Source organism: Lagopus muta, chromosome 6 (assembly GCF_023343835.1).
Source record: "Lagopus muta isolate bLagMut1 chromosome 6, bLagMut1 primary, whole genome shotgun sequence".
Lineage (NCBI taxonomy): Eukaryota > Metazoa > Chordata > Aves > Galliformes > Phasianidae > Lagopus > Lagopus muta.
Window position 1 is genome coordinate 57,545,590 of NC_064438.1, and position 21,131 is coordinate 57,566,720.

The 21,131-nt window shown below is 56.1% G+C and overlaps 2 protein-coding genes across 4 annotated transcripts in view; one reads left to right on the top strand and one right to left on the bottom strand.

Moving 5' to 3' along the window:
* VCPKMT (valosin containing protein lysine methyltransferase) overlaps positions 1-18,278 on the bottom strand; it is a 92,876-nt gene extending 74,598 nt beyond the window's left edge. The window contains exons 1-7 of one of the 3 annotated variants that reach the window (XM_048949227.1): positions 18,035-18,276; positions 17,838-17,948; positions 17,690-17,762; positions 17,371-17,490; positions 16,158-16,184; positions 15,912-16,016; positions 15,119-15,447 (exon numbers count right to left, since the gene is read on the bottom strand). In XM_048949227.1, coding sequence (XP_048805184.1) covers positions 15,433-15,447; positions 15,912-16,016; positions 16,158-16,184; positions 17,371-17,490; positions 17,690-17,762; positions 17,838-17,948; positions 18,035-18,243 — 660 coding nt within the window. In that variant the 5' untranslated portion in view covers positions 18,244-18,276 and the 3' untranslated portion in view covers positions 15,119-15,432. Of the gene's footprint in view, positions 1-15,118; positions 15,448-15,911; positions 16,017-16,157; positions 16,185-17,229; positions 17,491-17,689; positions 17,763-17,837; positions 17,949-18,034 lie in introns of those variants that run through there. The other 2 variants (XM_048949228.1, XR_007377804.1) reach the window with 2 other exon arrangements.
* On the top strand, positions 3,470-4,198 carry ARF6 (ADP ribosylation factor 6). Its single transcript, XM_048949232.1, has one exon. The coding sequence runs from the start codon at positions 3,601-3,603 to the stop codon at positions 4,126-4,128; it is 528 nt and encodes a 175-aa protein (XP_048805189.1). The 5' UTR covers positions 3,470-3,600; the 3' UTR covers positions 4,129-4,198.
* Positions 18,279-21,131: the final 2,853 nt, after the last annotated feature.

Here is a 21,131-nt window from a genome sequence, read left to right on the forward strand (position 1 = left end):
GGCCAGCAATTTGCACAGAGATACAACTCAGGTTGTTGCTCCTGGCAGAGCCTGGCATCCCCCCAGCACCTCCTCCTGCCAGTAGCACTGCTCTGTTTGGCCAAAAATGCACACTTTTCACTGCAAATGCAGGCTTTTCATCGCACTTAAAAACTATCACGAGTGGATTGAGATACCAGGGGGGTGAAGCTACCTGTTTTGCTTGACAAAATGTGGTAGGAACAAGCTTGGCAGGCTGAGGAGGGCTGAAACATGGCTGAGACAGATTCAAAGTCCTGCAACATCCCCCTGACGTGTCCCCTGCCTTCAAACATTACCTGTTATGAAGAATGTGGCTGCTCACAGATGGGAAAACTCAGCTGCCCCACAGAGCCACATGTTGGGAACCAGAGGCCTTGGGAAGGAGGGGTAAAACACACAGCTTCTGCAAAGCCAAAGTATCCAGAGCTCCTTGGAATCACCATACTGCTTCCATGCTTAGCAAGATACTGACATGGCTGAGATCATCCTGGTGTCAGCAATGGCCTGGTCCAAAACCAGCTCACAGGTCTCCAGAGGACAGAAGCTGCTGCCTGGAGGGTTGCCTGTGTCTACAGAAAGGTGGAGGACATCCAAGGAGACCAGGACAGGGTCTGATTTCTGTTTAGAAATTTAGAAATTCAGGGTCAATTTCTGATTAGAAAAGCAGAACTCCCAGCAATTCTCCAGGGTCCTCACTACGCACACAGCACACACAGGGGCTAACAAATCTGCTGCAACCACAGCACTCAACTCCCGCCCTGAGTCCCACCCTTGCACTGTTCCATAAAACCTCACAGGAAGAAGCTGAGGACGTGTTCAGTGCTGCACTACTGATAACATTTGCATCGCAGGCTGAAGCTTCAGCTTCCTGGCCAAGCCCTGCTGCGGCTGCACAAACGCAGATGTTGCAGAATGGCAGGAAATACTGCTGAGATGTCCTGGGGCCACCTCCGTCACTCTCCGACTACAGCTGTCCATGGAAAGCACTACTTTGACCTGTCCCCCCTCCAAGATGGCACTTGGCCTGCTGTGTCCTATCTCTTGGTGATAAGAAAACCGAGATAAAGCTGTGATAACAAGGTTATTACTCGTTTTCACAGCAGAGCTTTGCTATACAGACACTAAGGGCAAAGTATTAATGCACTGGCCTTCCTTGGAAGGCCACAGGGTTCTCTGAAAGATCATAGAATCCTAGAATGGCCTGAGTTGCACAGGAGCACAGTGCTCATCCAGCTCCAACCCCTGCTGTGTGCAGGTCACCAACCAGCAGCCCAGGCTGCCCAGAGCCACATCCAGCCTGGCCTTGAATGCCTGCAGGGATGGGGCATCCACAGCCTCCTTGGGCAACCTGTGCCAGTGCCTCACCACCCTCTGGCTGAAAAACTTCCTCCTGTTCCCCTCTCATGGTGTCAAAAAACTAAGCAAGATAAGCAACAGCATATGAAAATGGAGCTGGCCTGATAACCCGCATTGATTGGGAGGGTAAATTATATTCAAGTGATAAAAAGAAAGGGGGCATTGACCCATTTCCTTGAAGTTTGCTTGTTGGTTATAACACAAAGCCAAAATGTATCATTTTCTTCTGCCGTATTCTTGTGACAGCACTGGGATCACAGGTGGAGGACAGAACAAGTAGACACAGGCTTACACCACCATGAAAGACACAGCAGCAGATGTCAGTAGCTGTGCAGCTGGTGAGGGAAGCAATAAGGAGCAGACAGCCCTGGGCCCGGCCCAGGCCCAGCCACCAGAAGGCCCTGCAGGCATCTGCAGATATCCTTTTCCCCAGGCTTGAGCCTCTAATCACTTTATAACTCTAATTACTTCATGCTCTCAAGGCTGGAAATCCACGCTGGCAGCTCAGCAGGACACACTGTGCGCTGACTTCTGAAACATTTACCTTGCACAGGAACGCGTCAGGCTCTCCCAAGGACACAAGCAAGCTTTGAATTCTTAAGCAGGTCCCTGAAACCCAACCCCTTGGAGGAGGGCAGCTTTTCAGGTAAGGTGGAACACCTTCAGGTATTGTAAAGGCTTTTGTTTGGTGTTTGACCTTGAGAATCAACCAGCAACACAATAAACAGAGCTTTATTGGGCACTCCTACAGGTGTGGGTTTGTAGGCTGTCTGCAGGGTGAGCACCCAACTACACCCATCTCCCCCCGACCGACGCAGTGCTATGTCGCCAAAGACCTTTCCACACCACGGCCACCTCAGATGCCATCACAAGGCCCAGCTTTCACAGCGGTGTCACCGAGCGGCGGTGAGCTCTCCCACCTGGGGAGCACTGGGCGACACGCCGTCCTCACGGCAGGGCTCTTCTGCAGCCATTTTTAAGGGCAGCCACGTGTGACCCTTCCTGCCCGCTGACACAAAACAGCCGTTCCGGAAGCAGGCAGTGCTCTCCCACCTCTTCCTACCAACCCATAGCTTCGAGCTACACGGACTGCACCGCACAGGGCTGATGAGTGACTGATTGCAGCTCTTAACCGCTACAATTCCCAACATCCCAACTACCTAATTGTACAGTGCGCGATCCTAAACTTCACTTCACCCTCAAAAACACCAACAAGCGCTTTTTTAGAACCTTCTAAAGCCACCCGATGCTCACACCCGGCGGCAGACCCCCTCCGGAAGGGCAGGCCACCCCCCGCCCCCCGCCTGGCCCTTTAAGGCGCTCCCCGCACCCCCCGCCCTCTCCCGCTGACGCGCGATCGCGTGGCGCCTCTCCCCATAGCAGCCCGGCCCCCCGCGCCGCCCGCACGCGCACGGCGCGCTCAGCAGGCGGGCCCGGCCCCGCCCCTCCCTCCGCGCAGCCGCAGCAGCGCAGGAAGCGGCGCCCCCCGCCCGCGCCGCGGGGAAGGAGGAGCGGCCGGCAGCGCGCACGCGCGCCGCTCCTCCCGGGCAAACTGGGGCACCGCCTCCGCCCTTCCGCTCCGCGCCGCGCGGTGCGCGCACGCTTCCGCCCACGCGGGAGGGGCGGGGCTCCTTCCGCCGCCTCCGCGCAGGCGCGGCGCCCCCCCCCGAGGCCGCGCGGCGGGAAGCGGGCGAGCGCCCCCGCCCCGTCGGCGGCGCACGCGCGGGCGGCGGGGCGGGGCGCGGCGCGCACGCGCGGTGGCGGCGGAGGGGAAGTGAGGCGGGCTCGCGCGGCGCCTTTCCGGCGGTGCTGGCTGAGGGAGCGGCGCGGAGCGGAGCCGGCTCCGAGCGCGCGGGCGGCCCCGAGGTAAACGCCGCCTCCCGCTCCGCTCGTTTTCCGCGGGCAGCGCGCCCGGCCGCCGCTCCTCCCGCCGCCCATGAGCTGAGGCGCCGGGGCGGCAGCCGAGGCGGGAGCCGGGCGGAGCCGCCTCCTCGGGCCCGGCGGGCGAGCGGGGCGCGGCGCGGCCCCTCACCCCGCGGCGGCCGGGCCTTCCCCACGGCCTTCCTCCGGCCCCCGCCCCGCCGTTTCCGCCGCCGCCCCATGCGCGGTCGCCGCTGAGCCGCGGCCCCGGCCCCGCTCGCTCGGGCCGCCCCGGGGCTCTCGCCGCTCGCCCTCCGCGCCCTCCGCCCCGCAGCAGGCGCCGGGCCCTTGGATGCCGCCGAGATGGGCAAGGTGCTATCCAAGATCTTCGGCAACAAGGAGATGCGGATCCTGATGCTGGGGCTGGACGCGGCCGGCAAAACCACCATCCTGTACAAACTGAAGCTGGGCCAGTCCGTCACCACCATCCCCACCGTGGGCTTCAACGTGGAGACGGTCACTTACAAAAACGTCAAGTTCAACGTGTGGGATGTGGGGGGGCAGGACAAGATCCGGCCCCTCTGGAGGCACTACTACACGGGCACGCAGGGCTTGATCTTCGTGGTGGACTGCGCCGATCGCGACCGCATCGACGAGGCCCGCCAGGAGCTGCACCGCATCATCAACGACAGGGAGATGCGGGACGCCATCATCCTCATCTTCGCCAACAAGCAGGACCTGCCCGATGCCATGAAACCCCACGAAATCCAGGAGAAACTGGGCCTGACCCGGATCAGGGATAGGAATTGGTACGTGCAGCCCTCCTGTGCTACGACAGGGGACGGACTCTACGAAGGGCTGACATGGTTAACGTCCAATTATAAATCCTAATGAGAGAGTAACTATTTAGTCTACAAAGAATTAAAGAGGAAAAGAGAAAAAAAAAAAAAATAATAACCCACACGGCTTTCCGGAAGAATGATTCTCTACAGAAAAGTAAAACAAAAGCATCCATAGGATTATGATCACCTTTCTCCAATGACCACCCTTTCCTTCTCCACACCTGACTGGATTCCTGTTTTAACTCTCCTCGCTTGGCGTTAGGATGCTCTAACCTCCGAATGTGACACGAACACAAGCACTAGATGCTATGGCAGACCTCCAGCAAACAGGGGAAAGACACGTTGTAGACTTGCTAAGTAACTTCTTTTTTTTCTCTCGATAGCCCTTAAGATGGTTTGATTATTTTGGGGGACGGCTGGGGGAGGGGTACCATTTTCAGTGTATGCTTTCTGGTTCTACTTTTTTGATGATATTTTTGTTCCTCTCTCACTTGCTGTAGATTGCTACTTTTTTGCCTTCATGCGGAATATGTCGATAGGTCGACTTCATCTAGTAAACTGAAAACTCTTGCTTAAAATCAAACTGCAGTCTGTCTTTTTATATTAAGGACTTTTTTTAAAGTTCTGTTAATCTGTAACTAAGTAGTGACTCTCGGTCTGGCTCCATATCTCAGCCTCGTAACGAGACGAATTCCTGCCCGCGGTGGCAGATAGGAATACCATTGTAACATGTTCAAAGTGCATATCGGGCGTCATGTTAACTAGGTAATGTAAGAACTGCTTTGAAATGTCAGCTGTGAAGTTCTGAACCATACATCATGCATGAGAAGGGATGCAAATAAGTTCCCCATCCTACATAGCAACCATATAGCGAATAAAACGTGAATGATGTAATAACAGTTCCAGGGTATGAACTGTTCCGTTTCTGTCTTGCATTACAAATTGAATGATGTTTAGCTGCAGTTTTTACTCCTTTGGTCAGTCTCCAATTCAATGCAAGATAGGTTCCTTCCAGAAAAATGCAGCAATAACCTGCAAGCGTTGCAACAAGTTCTGCTCCAAACTGGCGGGTTGGGGCAGAAGTCTAGCACCGACTTGCCTGCCTCGGGATGAAGGCACATTGCTTCATCTTCAGGCCTCACAATCTTGAAAGGATTTCTCACTTTTGGCTTCACCTTCAGGCATCTGAATCTCGGCAGGGTTTCTCGTTTCTGAGTGCGTGCCGCTGGGAGAACAAACAGAGCCCTGTGGCTGTGGGTGCGCAGAGGGGCAGAGCTGAGGGCTGAGCTGCGCCCTGGGGAAGCAGGCTGAGCTCCCGCACAGCCGCGCAGCCTCGGCCCCGAGTTGCTGCTGCAGTGCTGTAGGAAGGGAACCGTGTTGGATGGCTGAAGCCCATTGAGTAACTGCCAATGAGAGCGGGGTGGAGAGAGTGAGAATACGACTATGAATGTAAACTTCCATGATTAGTTCTTAAAGGGCAAGCAGCTCATTCGCCGTGCCACAGCGTGCAGGTGTGGCTGGCAAAAACACCCCACCCAGAGCCAGTGTTAGTGTGAAGTCTCAATCAAGTATTAATGCTGGCCGCAAAAAATGCTAAAGCAGCTGGTTCTGATTCAGCCTTAAGGATTAACTTCTGATTTCCTCAAGGAGTTCGACTCCATTGGGGAATTCTAGGAATGTATGCTACAAAACCAGAAGAAAATGTTGGTTGTTTTCTTTTTTTTTTTCCTCAAGGATATGAGTTTGATGTGAAATTGGGGCATTACACTACAGTTGTGCAAAGTACATTGTAAATGGAGCTCTTACCAAAGATGAATGGGAAGATTAACACACACACACACACACAAATAATACTGAATTCACTTCTGAAATCGAATGTTTCGGACCATGCAAAAGTTACTTTGGATCTGGTTCCAAACGATGTGGGGTGCAAGTGGGACCGAATGGGTTCTTGGTGCTGGAAGATAGAGCACTGACTGTAAGCCCTGCTGAGCTGAGGGGTGTGAGATGAGCCTGGTGTCCAGTACTGCAATCTCAGTTCTGGAGGAGGGGGGTCCTTCCCACCCCAGCCTTGTTGCTGTCGGAATGTCACTGCTCTATTTTCCAGCTTGTTACAAACGTAAGACTTTTTGTGTTCCTCTTGATGTAATTTAACAAACAGTGTGGCGGTATAAAGGCTAAAATGCAAGAATATGGTTTCTGTTTTCTTCTGGAGCATAAATAAAACAGCCAAGCACAAAGTAAATGCCTAAACTGGAAAACTTGAAGCTCTCTCAATGGTTCTTGAACTTTCTTAAATCTATTCTCAGTCAAAATGGAAACGTCCATCACTTCATTTCCCGTCTCTGTCGGTTTGCTGTGCCGGGGCAGAGCTCCTCGCCAGGCTTTGTGTTGCCTCACATCCACCAGTTTGTACTCTGTAGCTTCAGACATTCTGCTTTTGCAGGGAAAAGGAAACCAATTTGTTTTCTTCTTTTGTCTTTCGGTTGCTTGTTTGGTTGGTTTTGTGTTTTTTTTTTAATGTCTTATTTTTTTGGGGGGGTGGAGGGAGATAAAAGTGACCGGAACGTGGCGGAGCCTTCACAAATAAATGGCCATTGCTACCGAACGCCTCTGGCGGTTTCACTTTCAGAATCTCCTTGATAGGATGGAGCTGCAGCTCACCGTGGGGTGAGGTGCTCCAGAGCCCAGTGATACCACGAAGCGAGCCCGAGCACGGCCGTTTGTGTCCATGTGAATCTATGGAGTGAGTTTTGAATGGCGTTAAACCGTGTCTGATCAGTGAATGAGTTTGTAGACTGTGATCTCCCTGATGAGAAAACAGGAATTTTGTGTTCTCAATATGGCTGTAGTGTTGGTAAAGAACTAATAAGCAGAAAATAAAGCAATTACACAGCGGAGCTCTCCTGGTATGTTCCTTCTATTTAATTATGAGAGAAACAGAAAGGGGCAACATGGCACTGCAGCAGCGTGTTCTGCTGACATAAAGAGCTCTCTGTTGTATCTCACAGCGGTGAAAGCCTGTCTGCAATTCCCATCAGACTTAGATGAGGGGCTGTTATAAATGGGAAGGGCCATGGTGAGGCACTGGCACAGGTTGCCCAAGGAGGCTGTGGATGCCCCATCCCTGCAGGCATTCAAGGCCAGGCTGGATGTGGCTCTGGGCAGCCTGGGCTGCTGGTTGGCGACCTGCACACAGCAGGGGCTTGGAGCTGGATGAGCACTGTGCTCCTGTGCAATTCAATGCTTCCATGATGGCTGAGCAATGGACGGTTGTGTGGGGAGCACGTGGGGCCAGCATGAAGGCAGCTATGCCGTGGAAGCACCCGGCCCGTTGGCTGCCCATTGGGGCTGGAGGCAGCTGCCATTGACACAGCGCCATTCGGGGCTTGGGGAATGGCTGGGAAATGTAGCTGGGCTGTGTGGGAGCGCGGTTGAGCTGCTGGGCCTTCCTGCTCCCCAGCTGGCCCTGTCTGCCCGCATGTCAGCGAAGGGTGCGGCTGCGTAAATGAACTCGCTGCAGCTTAATTAAGCTCCTTCAGGTGGGTAGACAAAGCTCTGGAGGAGTAAACTCACTTCTCTTTCATGGCAGGAGTTAGTCAGGGCTCAGAACGCCAGCGCCGATGCTTGAAATCAGAGCCCTGGGTTGTGCCGTGCGTGAGTCACCCAGCAGGGCCTTCCCCAGTCACAGGGCTGCCGTCCTCACGGGCAGGGATAGGAACAAATGCGCCTGCCATCCCTAATTGGAAATTAACCCTGCTAATGCAGTCTCACGGGTAATGGTTCTCCCCAAGGAGCGGCTCTTGGGTTTTAGAAACCACCGGGATGCTCAGTGCTGGAGGAGCCACGCTGGGCACCGTGCTGTGAGCTCTGGGAGCAGAGCAGAGCTCTCCCACAGCACGGAGGCAGCCCCGGCCTGGGCACCACGCTGTTCCTTTTCAGCTTTGCTCCCTCAGCCCAAAATGCTTTGGTGCTTTCAGGAGAAAACTTTCTGCTGGCAGATGGGGAAGCGTGAAGTCGCAGAGCTGTCATGGAGGCGGTGGCACTTCCATGGAGCAAACCCGTTCCTCTTCTGACCTCCAAAGTGTGACAGCAGAGCTGACGTCTCCGAGCAGCTTTGGGCGAGGTGGGGGACTCAAATGCTGCGGTCAACCTCGTGTTCAGGACTTGGAGCTGTGTAATTTCAGCCCTGCCTTCGGTTTGGAAGGGGAAACGGCTGAGTCAGAGCCCCGTGGTGCTCAGCACTGAGGTTTCCTCCCTGCGAGCGCCCAGAGCTGGGGTGCAGGGCGGCTGCTTTGCTGCACGCCGTCCAGGAAGCAGCTTCTCGTGCTTGAGAACAGGTATCTCCGCCCTTGGAAAAGAGAAAAAAAAGAATCAGAGGTGTGAGTCATCTGCAGAGCCTGGCTGAGGCTGCATGGTCTCAGCGCTGTGCTCCTCCACAGCTGGGAGCCTTCCCCTTCCCTTTGCTCGGTGTGCAACAGCTTTTAGTTAAAAACAAAACAAAACAAAACAAAACCAGCAATAAAACAACTTAGGCAGTATTTAATGGGTATCTGTTTCGGTAGAGAAGGAAGCCAGTAATACTCGAAACGCTGTGTATTTTTCCTTAGGAGTGCTCACATGGGTGGATCCCCGTCCCCAGGGCTGCCACCAGCAAGTCCAGGCTCAGCCTCGTGCCTCTCACCGTCACGGAAGAGAAGGGAGTGGAGCTGTGCACAGCGGGCTGAGCCCCAGAGCTGCTCCTGTGTCCAACACAGGGTGAGTCCCTCGGTTCAGGCACGGAGGCAGCAGCAGCACAAAGGCCGTGGGGTGAAGAGGACAGCATCAAGCGGGGCTGAAGGCATGCTCAGCGTGGCATTGCCATCCTTTGCTATCCCAGGGCACAGGCTGGCTCGGTCCCCGTGCTGCTGACATGTTGCTGTTCTCTCCCCCAGGAGCTTTCTGCTTATTCCTGTTGAAAGAACAGGGGCTGTTGTCAAGCGGGCGCTCAGTCGTCGGCTGCCAACATTCAGCCGCCGCCACGCAGCGGGCCGGGCTGCGCTCACAGTTATCCCATTAGCTTAACATCTGCCAGAACGCCCTTTCCCCACAGGGGCTGGATTAGTTTGGAGCTGACCCAGCTCTCCTGGAAGCTTTGCCTATCACGTACTTGTGGCTTCCAATCCGCTGCCCTAACTGGAACCAAACCCAGCCAGTGTGCTCGCCGGAGAGCTTTTCCTTCAGCCCGACAACATTGCCGTGAGCTGGCTCTGCAGAAGTGAGCCCTGCTGATCAAGTGCCCAAATTACATCCTCCTTCAGTGTCCCCGTTGCATCCTATCCATCACATCAATAGCTGTGTGTTCACGCTCACAATTCCTGGCTGTGATGGAGCCCGGCAATGGCCCAGCCCTGCAGGACCCTCAGTCTGCTGGGCTCAGGGGGGGAATGCAGGAAGGGCAAAAGCACAGAGCAGGGTGGGCAGGGACACACAGCACTGCGGGGTTCCTCCTTCCCCTGCAGCAATAAAAGCTTCCCCTCTTCTCCTTCTGGACCTTCTCAACCACACGTCCCTCTGCGCTTCCTCTTTTAGCACCTAAAAAACAAAAAAACCCCACACCAAAAAGCATCGGCCTCAGCTTTGCTGGAGGCTGCAGGACTCCAGCCAGTGAAGTCAAAGCTGCTCCGCCGATCCCTGGGCTGAAGTCAATCTTTTCCGGTCTGATCGCACGGCCAAGGAATGTCTGTGCATGCACAGTGTGGCTGGGGAGGGCTCAGAGCTGTGCCCGAGTGCTGCTCTGCTGCTTCCCTTTGCCTGCAGTGCAGAGGCTGCAGGGGATGCAGGGTCCTGCAGAGGAACCCAAGCATCTGGGCCACGTGCTGCCCCTGAGATGCTGAGGGGGAAATTAGGTTGGCTAGTAGGGTTAGGTTGGGTATGAGAAACATTTATTCTCCAAAAGAGTGATGCTGCACTGCACAGCTGCCCGTGGAGTGGTGGGGTCACCATCCCTGGAGGTGCTGCAGAGCCGTGGGGATGTGGAGCTGAGGGACGTGGGCAGTGGGAACAGTGAGGTGGGTTGGAGATCTTGGAGGTCTTTCTAACCTGGATGTTTCTATGCGTGGCTGCAGCCAGCATTGCCCAAAAGCCGCTCTGAGGCCTCCAAGCCTTCCCCCAGGCACTGCCTCCCCACTGCACAGCGCTGCCCACAGCACAGAGCTCACCTGCTCCAATCTCAGCTCTGCCCAATGAGAGCAGACACCCACAGCCGTGTCCGGCCCCGTGACACCTCGTTACACATTAACAGCAATGCCAATATTGACCTATTGCCCTACAGGGCAGCTCTGGTGCCTCCACACCCCACTGCCCGTGCTGCAGACACCCCAAAACGTGCCCACATCATAGCGAAGCAGAGGGGACCTCGACTTTTCCCTCTATTTGTTTCACAGCTGTGCAGCTCCGAAGGGAAATCACGCGGCCGTGCTTTTCTCATTAAGCGCCGTCACATTTTCCAGACAGAAGCTCAGAGCTCAGTGCTGTAAAATTGGGATTTTTTCCTCCTTTTTCAGCTGCAGATGCTTAAGGATCCCTGGCTGAAGGATCCTTCCCTTTCCCACTATGAGCAACACGTGGGGCACCCTGCACCCCAACCCCAGCCCCAGCCAAACTGCCCCATGCAGCAAGCAGCGGCGGGTCAAGGAGGTATCTGTGTGTGTACAGATGGGTGTTTGTGCAAGAAGAGGAGCCCCACACGCAGACATTGCAGCTCCATTGCCCCCAGCCCGCTCAGGGCTGCTCCGCCGGCACTTCTCATCGCGTGATCCCGAGCTGCTTTTGAAGGATGTGACCTAATTAATGCTCAGCTCTTTTCAATATGATTTTCATAGTCCCACGGGCTCCTTTTCCCTGTGCGACCGGCCGGCCCGGCTGGGCCTCCTGGGACGTCTGGGAGCAGGAAGAGAAAACATCAGAGCGCAGCCCCATGCAGTGCAGTGCAAAGGCCGTGCACGGCCCCCAGTTTGTCTCCTTCCTGCAGTGCTGATGGCGCAGAGCTGGGGGCTCCCTGCAGCCCCCTTGGCCGTGCCATTGAGCTGGGTTGGCCATGCCGAGGCAGCTGCATTGCCTGCCATTGAGCCCCAGGGGTGGGTGTCGGGGCTGATGCACTGAGCCTCAGCGACACAGGGCCGTCCCCACGTCCTATGGGGTAGGTGACCCCTTCCCCACTCACCCACTTTTGGCTAAAAACAGAGTAAATGGCTCAAATCTGACTCCAAACATGGCCCAACCCGACCTTCACCACCTACAGCAGCCAGACACTGAGCCCGGGGGCTGTTGGATTGGGAAAAAAAAAGTGACCTTTGTGGTGCATTTGTTGGGATGGGACGTTTCCCCCTGGTGGGCCAAACAGGAGGAAGCTCCCATTGCAGAATCTGGGTGCACTGTGGCCAGGTGAGCGAGGTGCCATGAGTTCCCACAGCAAGGATGGGAGCTGGGACGTCCTGCATGAGTTGGCAAAACAGCTGAGCAAGCTGATCTGCAATTAAGGATGATCTGCACTTCCTCCTCCTGATTAGCATCCAGAAAGCCCATTCACTCATACACTGAGTGCTGCCTGCTTTGGCTGGAGCACCGTTCCCATGCACCAGGAGCAGGTGAGCAGCTCAGCCAGGCCAAGGTGGCTGTAGGGTGCATCACACAGACACCCCATGCAGAAGATGTCCCAACTCCCAGCACTCCCAGTTCTCCTGGTGTGCTGTTGCCTGCATCTGCTCTGGGGCATCGCCTTCCCCATGCTGCAAACCTGCAGCAAAACAGCATTTCAGAGCGGCGTGGCCAAATTGGCATCCTGGCGTCACACAACCATCCATTTCTTGGCATTAAAAGCAGAGCAACCCAAGGGACACCCAGTGCTTCTCTCTGACCCTGCGGGCTCCCCGGCCTCCTCCCGCCGTGCCCAAATCCCACATGCTGCACCCGCCCCTCCTGCTCGGTGTGGGTGCGCCGGGCGTCACCAGCCCTGCACTGCCCCAACCTGCCCAGCCACCCCCAGCGGTTCCTGGCACCCCCAGGCTGGCTTGGCCTTCTGTGCACTCCCTGCTGCTCCTCCTGCCTCTGGGCAGCCCCCAGGATTTCCCTGTCAGCTGCTGCGATGCAAGCACGATGGGGAGAATGAATGGTGATGGGGTGTTGAAGTGCTGGTAGTGCCTTGAATCGGGTGGGAAGACAAGCAGAGGGAGAGGCTGAGCTCGGGGGACAGAGGCTATCCGGGAATGGAGCTAATGTTTAGCTTTGGACTTTGCCAAGGGTGCCAAAGGGCACAGAGGGGTGCAGCAGCAGGCAGCATGGGGTGGACAGTGAGGGTGCCATTGGTGACAGCATTGCCAGTGCAACGGTGGATGCCGTTGGTGGATCCCACTGGTGGTGCTATTGGTGGATCCCACTGGTGGCTGCCATTTCTAGATGCCATTTCCCCCACACCCAGGGACCCCACAGATGCCCACCCCCACGACTGGAAGCTCTCCAAGGTTTGTCTCCATCCCCCACATCGCCAGTTCAGTGGGGAGCGGTGTTTGCTGACACGGCCTTGCTGAGCTCTGCCGTTTTGCTCAGCTCAGTACAATGCTCAACCACTGCTGATTTATTTTTATCAGCCCGCTCCCGTGCTGCACTGAGGGGATGTTGCAAAGAGAAGCCTGGTGCCGTCGATGACAGAGCTGTGGAAGTGTCCCCAGTGCTGGTGTGTCCCGCTAGCCTGGATAACCCTCCCCGCTGGGCATCTTGTCTCTATTTAAACCCCTCTCCAGGGATATTATTAAGGACATGTCTGTTAAATTGCTCTGTACCAACGCGGTGCAGCTCATCCCCATCACCTCACAGCCATTGGGCGTCACCTTCCCCATGCTGCATCCCACACCTTTCAGCTTTGCCGTGGGATTTTGCATGGCAAATACTTGTCCCCTGCTCCCCCAGTCCCAAATTATTGCAATGGTACCGCCAAAAAGCTAAAAATACGAGGACAGGAGAGCCCCCGAGGTGTTTGGGAACATCACACCTCCCTGCTCCGCGCCGAGCCGCCGATCCTTAAATATCTGGCCCAAATCCACGGGAGCATGGAGCTGCTTAACTCTTTGTGCTCAACCCAAAGGGAAACTCAGTGCCAAACTTCAGCTGGACGAGAAAACCCAAAATCAAGGAGGGGAACACGGAGCCCATCAGGAAGTGGTGGCTGTGGGTTTTGTTGCATTTCTACTCAGCGCTTCCTGTGTAGCTCAAAAAAAGGGATGATGGCTGGATGTGGCTCTGGGCAGCCTGGGCTGCTGGTTGGTGACCCTGCACACAGCAGGGGGTTGGAACTGGATGAGCACTGTGCTCCTGTGCAACCCAGGCCGTTCTATGATTCTATGACTCCCCTCCCCCCATTAGTAATGAGCACCCCTTACAAGGAGCCCTATAACAGCACCATTCTGGGACACCCCAAGAAGCCCCTGCATCCCACAGGGCGCATCCCTCCAGAGTGGGAGCTCTGGAGGGCAGAGATAATTAACATGCACTAATTACAGACAGAGTCCCGCTCATTGGGCTGCTCTTGAGGTTTCCAACTCTCAGCCAGGGTGGCAGGAAGCCGGGCTGTCACCATGCAGCTCAGCCGCTCCTCTGTGCAGCACAGGAAATGCAGCAAGGGGCACCAGCAGCCCGGGCTGGTAGCATTCTCCAGTGGCACAGTGGCACAGCGAGTGGTGGGGTCACCATGGAGGTGCTCCAGAGCCATGGGGATGCAGCACTGCTGCCCGGAGCTGTGGGTGTCCCATCCCTGCAGGTGCCTGAGGCCATGGATGGGCCCTGGGTAACCTGAGTTAGGGGGCACCCAGCCCATGGCAGAAGTGGGGCTGGGGAGGCTCCTTCCAACCCAACCTGTGCTGTAATTCTGTGACTGTGCTGCAATGAGCTCAGCCCCGAGCAGCCAGGAGGATCACAGCTCCTTTCCAAACTCCCTTCCCCCCCCCCAAACCAAAAGCAGCCGTTTCATCTTGCGGCTCTGGGGAGTGACAAGCGCTGTGCTCAGGGCCTCCTTCCCCACACCACCCTGCTTCACAGCCACTTCCTCTGCGTGAAAACAGGAGCAGCAGCAGTCAAGGTGCAGGCGGTTGGGTTTCACAGCCCCTGGCATTGGGTGCAGGGGGTGCGGGGTCCTCCTGGGGCCACCACAAGGTGCCCTTCGCCCCACAGCAGCCCCAGCGGGAGAGCTGCACGCACTGAGCTGAGGGTGGGGAGCAGCAGCTGCCGGCTGCACATAAGGAAGAGAAACACTCAACTTCCTTTTTTTCTTCTGAGACAGAAAAGGAAGTGCCAAAATCACAGAGATAAAATGCACCCAAGCCCTGGAAAACACCACTCCTCCCTGCACCGCCCAGAGACAGCACAGCGCTGGTGGTGTCCTCACATCCACCCAGGGACAACGATTCCAGGGTAAGGGTTTCCACCAGGGAAGCCAGGCTGGCATAAACATGCTGGTAAATATCCCCCTGCAGGCCAGCTTTTAATTACGGAGCTCTTTTCCTTCCAAGTTAACAAATAACGCACGTGGTCACGACAAATTATGCCCTCACTCTGCTGTGCATTCAGGGGCTGTGCTCTGTAAGGAGCAAAGCTTGCAAGGAACATCTCGGAGGATGCAAACGGAGCATGGAGGGGTGCAGCAGCGGCGAGGTGCCTCCCAGCAGCAGCAGCCCTGCCTCTGTGGGTGTGCACGGCCACAAACAGAGCAGGAGCAACATCTCCTTTGAAACTCCATTTCAAAGCAATCGCTGCGCAGCAACGAGAGGCAGCTTGGCAAGAAACACCAACTGTGAGAGGAACCTGCTCACCAGAATAGCTGAAAGGTGTCAGCATGCAACGCTGCACCTCCTTAGAATAGCAAAGCGCAGATGGAGTTAAAAGAAAGAACAATTTTGCACGGCACAGACACCATCTGTGTGCTGTGTGTGTACAGTGCCCACCGCCACCGCTGCGCCTGCAATGCAGGAAACCACGGCTACAAAGGAAACAAGCAGCCACTGCCCACCTCACGTAGCAAAGTTTTATTGAGTGGCTCCCAGGGCTCATCTGTCCCCCAGATGGGGTTCCCCCCTCGGGCAGTGCTGCCTATGGCACAGAGAACACACAGCAGCGCTGCACTGAGCCGTGGGTCCGTTCCACTCTGCCTGAGCCTGCAGACAGCACAGCCTTCCTAATGGAAAGGTGCAGGGGGGGCACACGGCCCAACGAGACCACTTCTCCTCTACATCACCACCAACGCTGCAGGCCTTTCCTTTGTGGGGTTCACTCCTCAGCAGGGTCCCATCCAGCTGCCGAAGAACAGGCGGTGCTGCCACAGAGCTCACGATGGGGAATTCTGTGAAGAGATTTAAAGGAAAATGGAAAGATACAAACGTTTGAACAGACTGGCTTTGTTTCAACACCAGGCCCACGTGCCAGCATCAAACACCTTCGTTATGCATATCTGTGTGGTTACTGGGATAGGCTGCCCAGCTCTGCTCTGTGCAGTGGGGTGGGGAAGAGGGTGGCAGAGCAGAGCACCAGGAGCTCAGAGCAGCACTGTGTGGTGTTTGTAACACTCAGGGGCCCCAAACCTTCAGCCCAGCAGCCCACAGGGACAAAGGCTGGCACCTGGCACAGCGCTGTGCTTTGGAACTAAAGAGCTCCACTGTGCAAGCACAGCTTTGGTCTGCAGCTTCACGGGTTCCCTGAAGGCATTTCACAGTCACTTTACAACCCTAACCGTGCCAAGTAAGCAGCAGCTCTGCTCACTGCTGGCAATGTGTGCTGATCCATGAGCCATGAGCCCCGGCCACCCACCGTTCGTTTCCTGTGGATGGTCACGATGTGGATGTCCTCACTGCGATACTCCTCGTCGTGCTGATCCAGGGGCACTCGTTCCAGCTCAAAGTCCACCTGAAGCAGCTGTGAGGACAGCATGGGGTCATTGGGTGGCACTGGCCTTTGGAATGGAGCGTGCATGAAGACAAGCCCGGTGACAAAGGGGCCCAAAGCAGCAAGTTGCTTGTCTCCTGGTGCAGCTCATTCAGCCTCATTGTAACTCACCCAGTGCCAATTTACAGCTGCAGACACCTAGCAGTGCAAAATTAGAGTCACCAGTTCAAGGGTAAATCAAAAAATAACCTAAACCGAAGGCTTTAGACAGAAGGGTTTGCTTCCTTCTGTCTCCAAAGCACCACTTCAAACCGCAGCACCTGCCTCGCTCTGCCAGCCCTCGCAACTGGAGGGAAAGGAAAACAAACACACATCGCCTGCAGGATCGACTTGGCTGAACCCCGACGAGCCGAGGAAGGAAATAAATTATGGGAAAGCAGAAATCATCCAGAAACACCCACACTGCCTGCATTGACTGCTGTCTGAGGGCGGCCTCCCAGCTGCCTTCACAGGTGCAGAGCCAAACCCGGCGCCGGGGCAGCCCCATAGGGACAGCGAGCACTGTGCTGTGAGTCCGACCTGCTCACAACACACACCTGGTCCATGGGAATCCCACCACTACCAGCAGCACCTCAGTGCAGCACAGCAGTGCCTGGGAATGCAGCTGTGCCATTCTGCAGGGCTTGCTTCCTGAAGCAGCCCGCCATGGAACACGTGAAAAGAAAACAGCTTCTCGCCAGGTTAATGTTTAACTCTCCCCATAACCTCTGTTAGGAACCAGCCGCTGCAGAAAGAAGAGCACGGCCACCTGCTAGCCTGCTCCTATGGAATCACTCTGCTCTGACACACAACTGGTGATGCAGAGGGGCCCTTTTGCAGCTCAGTGTCCAGCCCAAAAGCATCAGCACAGTTATGGTGAGTGCTAACATTCCATACCTTCTGCCTCTGGAGGGAAGGGAGGCTCAGTGAGCACCCAGGAAGGCTCTGCTGATGAAACTGCCACCAAGTTCAGCTCAGCCAACCCATTCCCACACCCCAACTCATTGCACACGCAATCACAGAATGGCCCGGGTTGGAAGGGACCTCAAGGATCACGAAGCTCCAACCCCCCTGTGCCATGCAGGGCCACCAACCTCCACATTTCACAGCAGCCCAGGCTGCCCAGGGCCCCATCCAACCTGGCCTTGAACACCTCCAGGGATGGACGGGGCATCGCAGCCTCTCTGGGCAGCTGTTCCAGCACCTCACCACTCTCACAGCACACAACTTCCCCTGACATCCAACCTCAACCTTCCCTCCTTCAACTTCACACCGTTTCCCCCTGTCCTGCCGTTCTCTCCCCTTTCCAAGAGCTGCACCTGAAGCACACAACACAGACACTCACCTCGAAGTACCTTCTCTCAATCTCGGGGTTCCTCCCCATGGTCCTCTGCTCATAGCAGCACAGCACACACGTATCGGGGCCGGTCAGCTCTCGCAGCGTCTTCAGCAGCGGCTCTAAGGACTGCCCAAAGGATAAGAATTCCCCGCTTACAGCCCGTTTCATCGGCACGGTGCCCACCGCCTCCAGCCCCGGGCAGCTGCTCAGTGCCGTTACGCGGCACAACGGGGACGAGCGGGGCGCACAGCGCGGCGCGGCCGTTTCCTCACGCTTCTCCCCGCTCACAACCGCCGCGGGCCCCGACGGCGCGGCGCTGCTTTACCTCCTCATAGTAGATGCAGTCGGCCATGAGGATGTAATCGGGGGGCGGTCGGAACTCGGACACGTCCTCACCCCTGCGAGGCGGCGCGCGGTGAGCGCGGGGCGAGCGGAAGCGGGAAGGGGGGGGGTGAGCCGGGGTGCATACAAACCATTTCAGTACCTCGGCTCGCACCGACCCGGTCACCAGGTGCCGGTTGTTCTCGATGTTGACGGCCAGCAGCTCCTGCAGCTCCTGCAGGTCGGTGAGCGTCACGTCGGCCCTAGGACGCGCGGCGGCCGTCAGCCCGCGACCCCCGCGGCCCCGCCCGCAGCCCGCGGCCCGAGGACGGCGCGGCCCCGCGCTCACCCCAGCGTGGCCGCCATGATGCCGACGGCGCCGGTGCCCGCGCCCAGCTCCAGCACGGCCCTGCGCGACAGTGGCCACGCGCCGCTCTCCAGGAACTTGGCGAGCACCAGAGCCGCGTCCCACACCACGCAGCCCACGCCGCCCGACCGCTGCTCCAAGCGCAGCGCCGGCCCGGCCCGCCGCTCCAGCTCCCGCACGAAGCTCGCCATGGCCGCAGCGACTGAGCCGGCGCGGCCCCTCCTACAGTGCGGGCTGACAGGGTGGGAGGGAGGGCAGGTTTGGGTTGGAAGTTGTGTGCTGTGTGAGCGGTGAGGTGCTGGAACGGCTGCCCAGAGAGGCTGTGATGCCCCGTCCATCCCTGGAGGTGTTGAAGGCCAGGTTGGATGGGGCCCTGGGCAGCCTGGGCTGCTGTGAAACGTGGAGGTTGGTGGCCCTGCATGGCACAGGGGGGTTGGAGCTTCGTGATCCTCGAGGTCCCTTCCAACCCGGGCCGTTCTGTGAGGGCTGGAGCAGCTCTGCTGTGAGGAAAGGTTGAGGGAGCTGGGTTTGTTCAGCTTGGAGAAGCTCCAGGGAGACCTCATGGTGGCCTTCCAATATTTGAAGGGAGCTGATAAACAGGAGGGGAACGGCTGTTTGTGAGGGTGGGTAGTGATGGGACAAGGGGAATGGTTTTAAAGTGAGACAGGGGAGGTTTGGGTTGGATATGAGGAGGAAGTTTTTCAGCCAGAGGGTGGTGAGGCACTGGCACAGGTTGCCCAAGGAGGCTGTGGATGCCCCATCCCTGCAGGCATTCAAGGCCAGGCTGGATGTGGCTCTGGGCAGCCTGGGCTGCTGGTTGGCGACCTGCACACAGCAGGGGGTTGGAGCTGGATGAGCACTGTGCTCCTTTGCAACCCAGGCCACGCTGTGGTGATTCTATGGTTCCCCACACTCCCCAATCACACCGGGTGCCTCAGTGCCATGATGCCCTTGGTTTCTTGCCAACGCTCCCATCCCTTCCCCAAGAAGCATTCACTGCCTTTGCTAAGGACTCCAAACTCTGCATTCAGACCTCCACGTATTTTTAAAATACTTGAAAAAAGGAATTAATAAAATTGTTCCCCCCCCCCCCCCCCAATCATTCTTTTTGATGTGCTGCAGCCAAGTCACAGTGCCAGAAGAAACCATTCAGGCTCCAGAACAGGAGGAACTGCTGGAACTCGGTCCCTGAAGCACCCAGCAAGACATTTCATTTACCCTTCAGAGCTCTCACATCCCATCTGTTTATCTGCTCTGTTCTGACGGAGCTGCCTTTTCCCACACAAACCAACTCCAAACCCAGCAATTTCACATTCTTCCTCTAGCATTTTTTTGCTCTTTTTATCCACCCCTCTAATTATAAAGCAGCTGAAATGCCAGTTTGCTTCTCCATCTTGGCATTCCGGTGAACCGCACTGGTGGGAATCTGCCTGCCTTTGGCTACTTCCACAGCACAGCAGTTGCTTTGGGAACGTGTGTTTCTGTACCCGCCGTGCTCCTGGGCTGCTGGCATTGCTGCTGCCCTGCCTCGGAACGTTCCTTCCTTTTGGCATTTTCCAGCTCCTGTTATGCTTGGAAGAAGGTTTAATTGTGCGGTAAGCGAGCCATAAGCAAGGCTTTTTTTGCATCACGCTGTGATTTATATGCTTCCAGTGAGTTCCAGCACTGGCACTGTGAAGGTACGAGCAGGATTTCATGCATGGGAAATGCAGCTGAGAACGCTGCTTTGCTGCCACGTTCCAGCACAGGCCGATACCTCAGGCAGCGCTCCCACCTTGTGACTCCTGCTCATCAGGTGATGGATGAGCTTGGTGCTCTCCTGCCATCCTGCTGGAGCCAATTCACGTGTGTGCACGGCCTGCTAAGCCCAAGCTGCAAACACCACGCTTACTGGGACCTGCTGCTGGCAAACAGGACTCGCAGGCTCCTTTGTCCCCTAGGGCCCACCAGGAACCTGTGCCAGCTGCACTGCTCCTCAGGACAGCCCCAGACAGCAGAAAGCAGCTGTGGTGGGAATGCCCACCTCCCCCCATGTACCTCTAGTGGAGAACAGTGACCTGCACTCAAGCCCTCTTTCAGCTGCATCGCTGAGCTTCCCAGTGAAACCATTCAGGGCCCCACTGCAAGTCGCCTGTTTCTGTTAGCTCTAAGTGTGGGATTTACAACTGCTGCCCAAAGCCAGTGAATGTATTCTGCTGCTTCCACAGGTTCAAACATCCTTGAATTCCACCCAAAACCAGCCCTTTACAAAGGTTCTGGACGGCGTATCCTGCACAACATCCTCCATAAAGTGCTTTAGCTTTTGGTGAGCCCCAGCAAGGTCAGGATGGGCTCTGGGGGTCCCTTCCAACGGAGGGAAGTACTTTGATGTGCACAGAAGGCATTGCTAATCAGCAGATGCTCAGCTTAAGACAATATGGGAAGGACTTTGCTGAGTCAGGGCCAAAAGATAAAGCTATGCTGCATTTTAATATGGGATACTGAAGGTGCACCTGGTCTAAGCACTTGTATGGAAGGTATAAAAAGCTGATGTTTATGTAGTCTGAAGTTTGAAAGAGTCCCCAGACGCCCAGCAACAAACAGTGTTGAGGTTTGAGAAGGACATTACTCATCTGTTCACAGTAGATGCTGGTGAGGGCTGCAGAGAGTTAACACAAATAAATGAGCACATTCTCCCTGGTCAGCTCACTGGGCAGATCTCCAGAACTGCAAAAGCCAACAGCTGCCACTGCTGTGCTCAGCAGGGGAGCACTGGGCAGAGCTGCACCACCGGACAGCTGTGGTTCAGCCCAAACTCACACTACAGAAGAGGTTTGATCTGTGTTCTGTAACAACCGGAACCAAAGCATCATCCATTTCCTGCATGCACCACCAGTGACTCCTCTGTGAGATCAACCCCTCCCTGCAGCACAGAAGGCACAGGCAGAGCAGAGTCCAAGAGAGAGAAACTGCAAGATGCACCTTCCCAAAAGACGATAAAACCTGAAAGAGCAGTGCAGAAAATCAGGGTGTTCTGCATCACCAGCAACTCGCTGAGTCCCAACCACATCCTCAGAAGGAACACGCAGCGCTCGGGCTC

What these genes read in the sequence shown, in the direction of transcription:
- ARF6 (XM_048949232.1), top strand. Translation starts at nt 3,601, where the DNA reads ATGGGCAAGGTGCTATCCAAGATCTTCGGCAACAAGGAGATGCGGATC.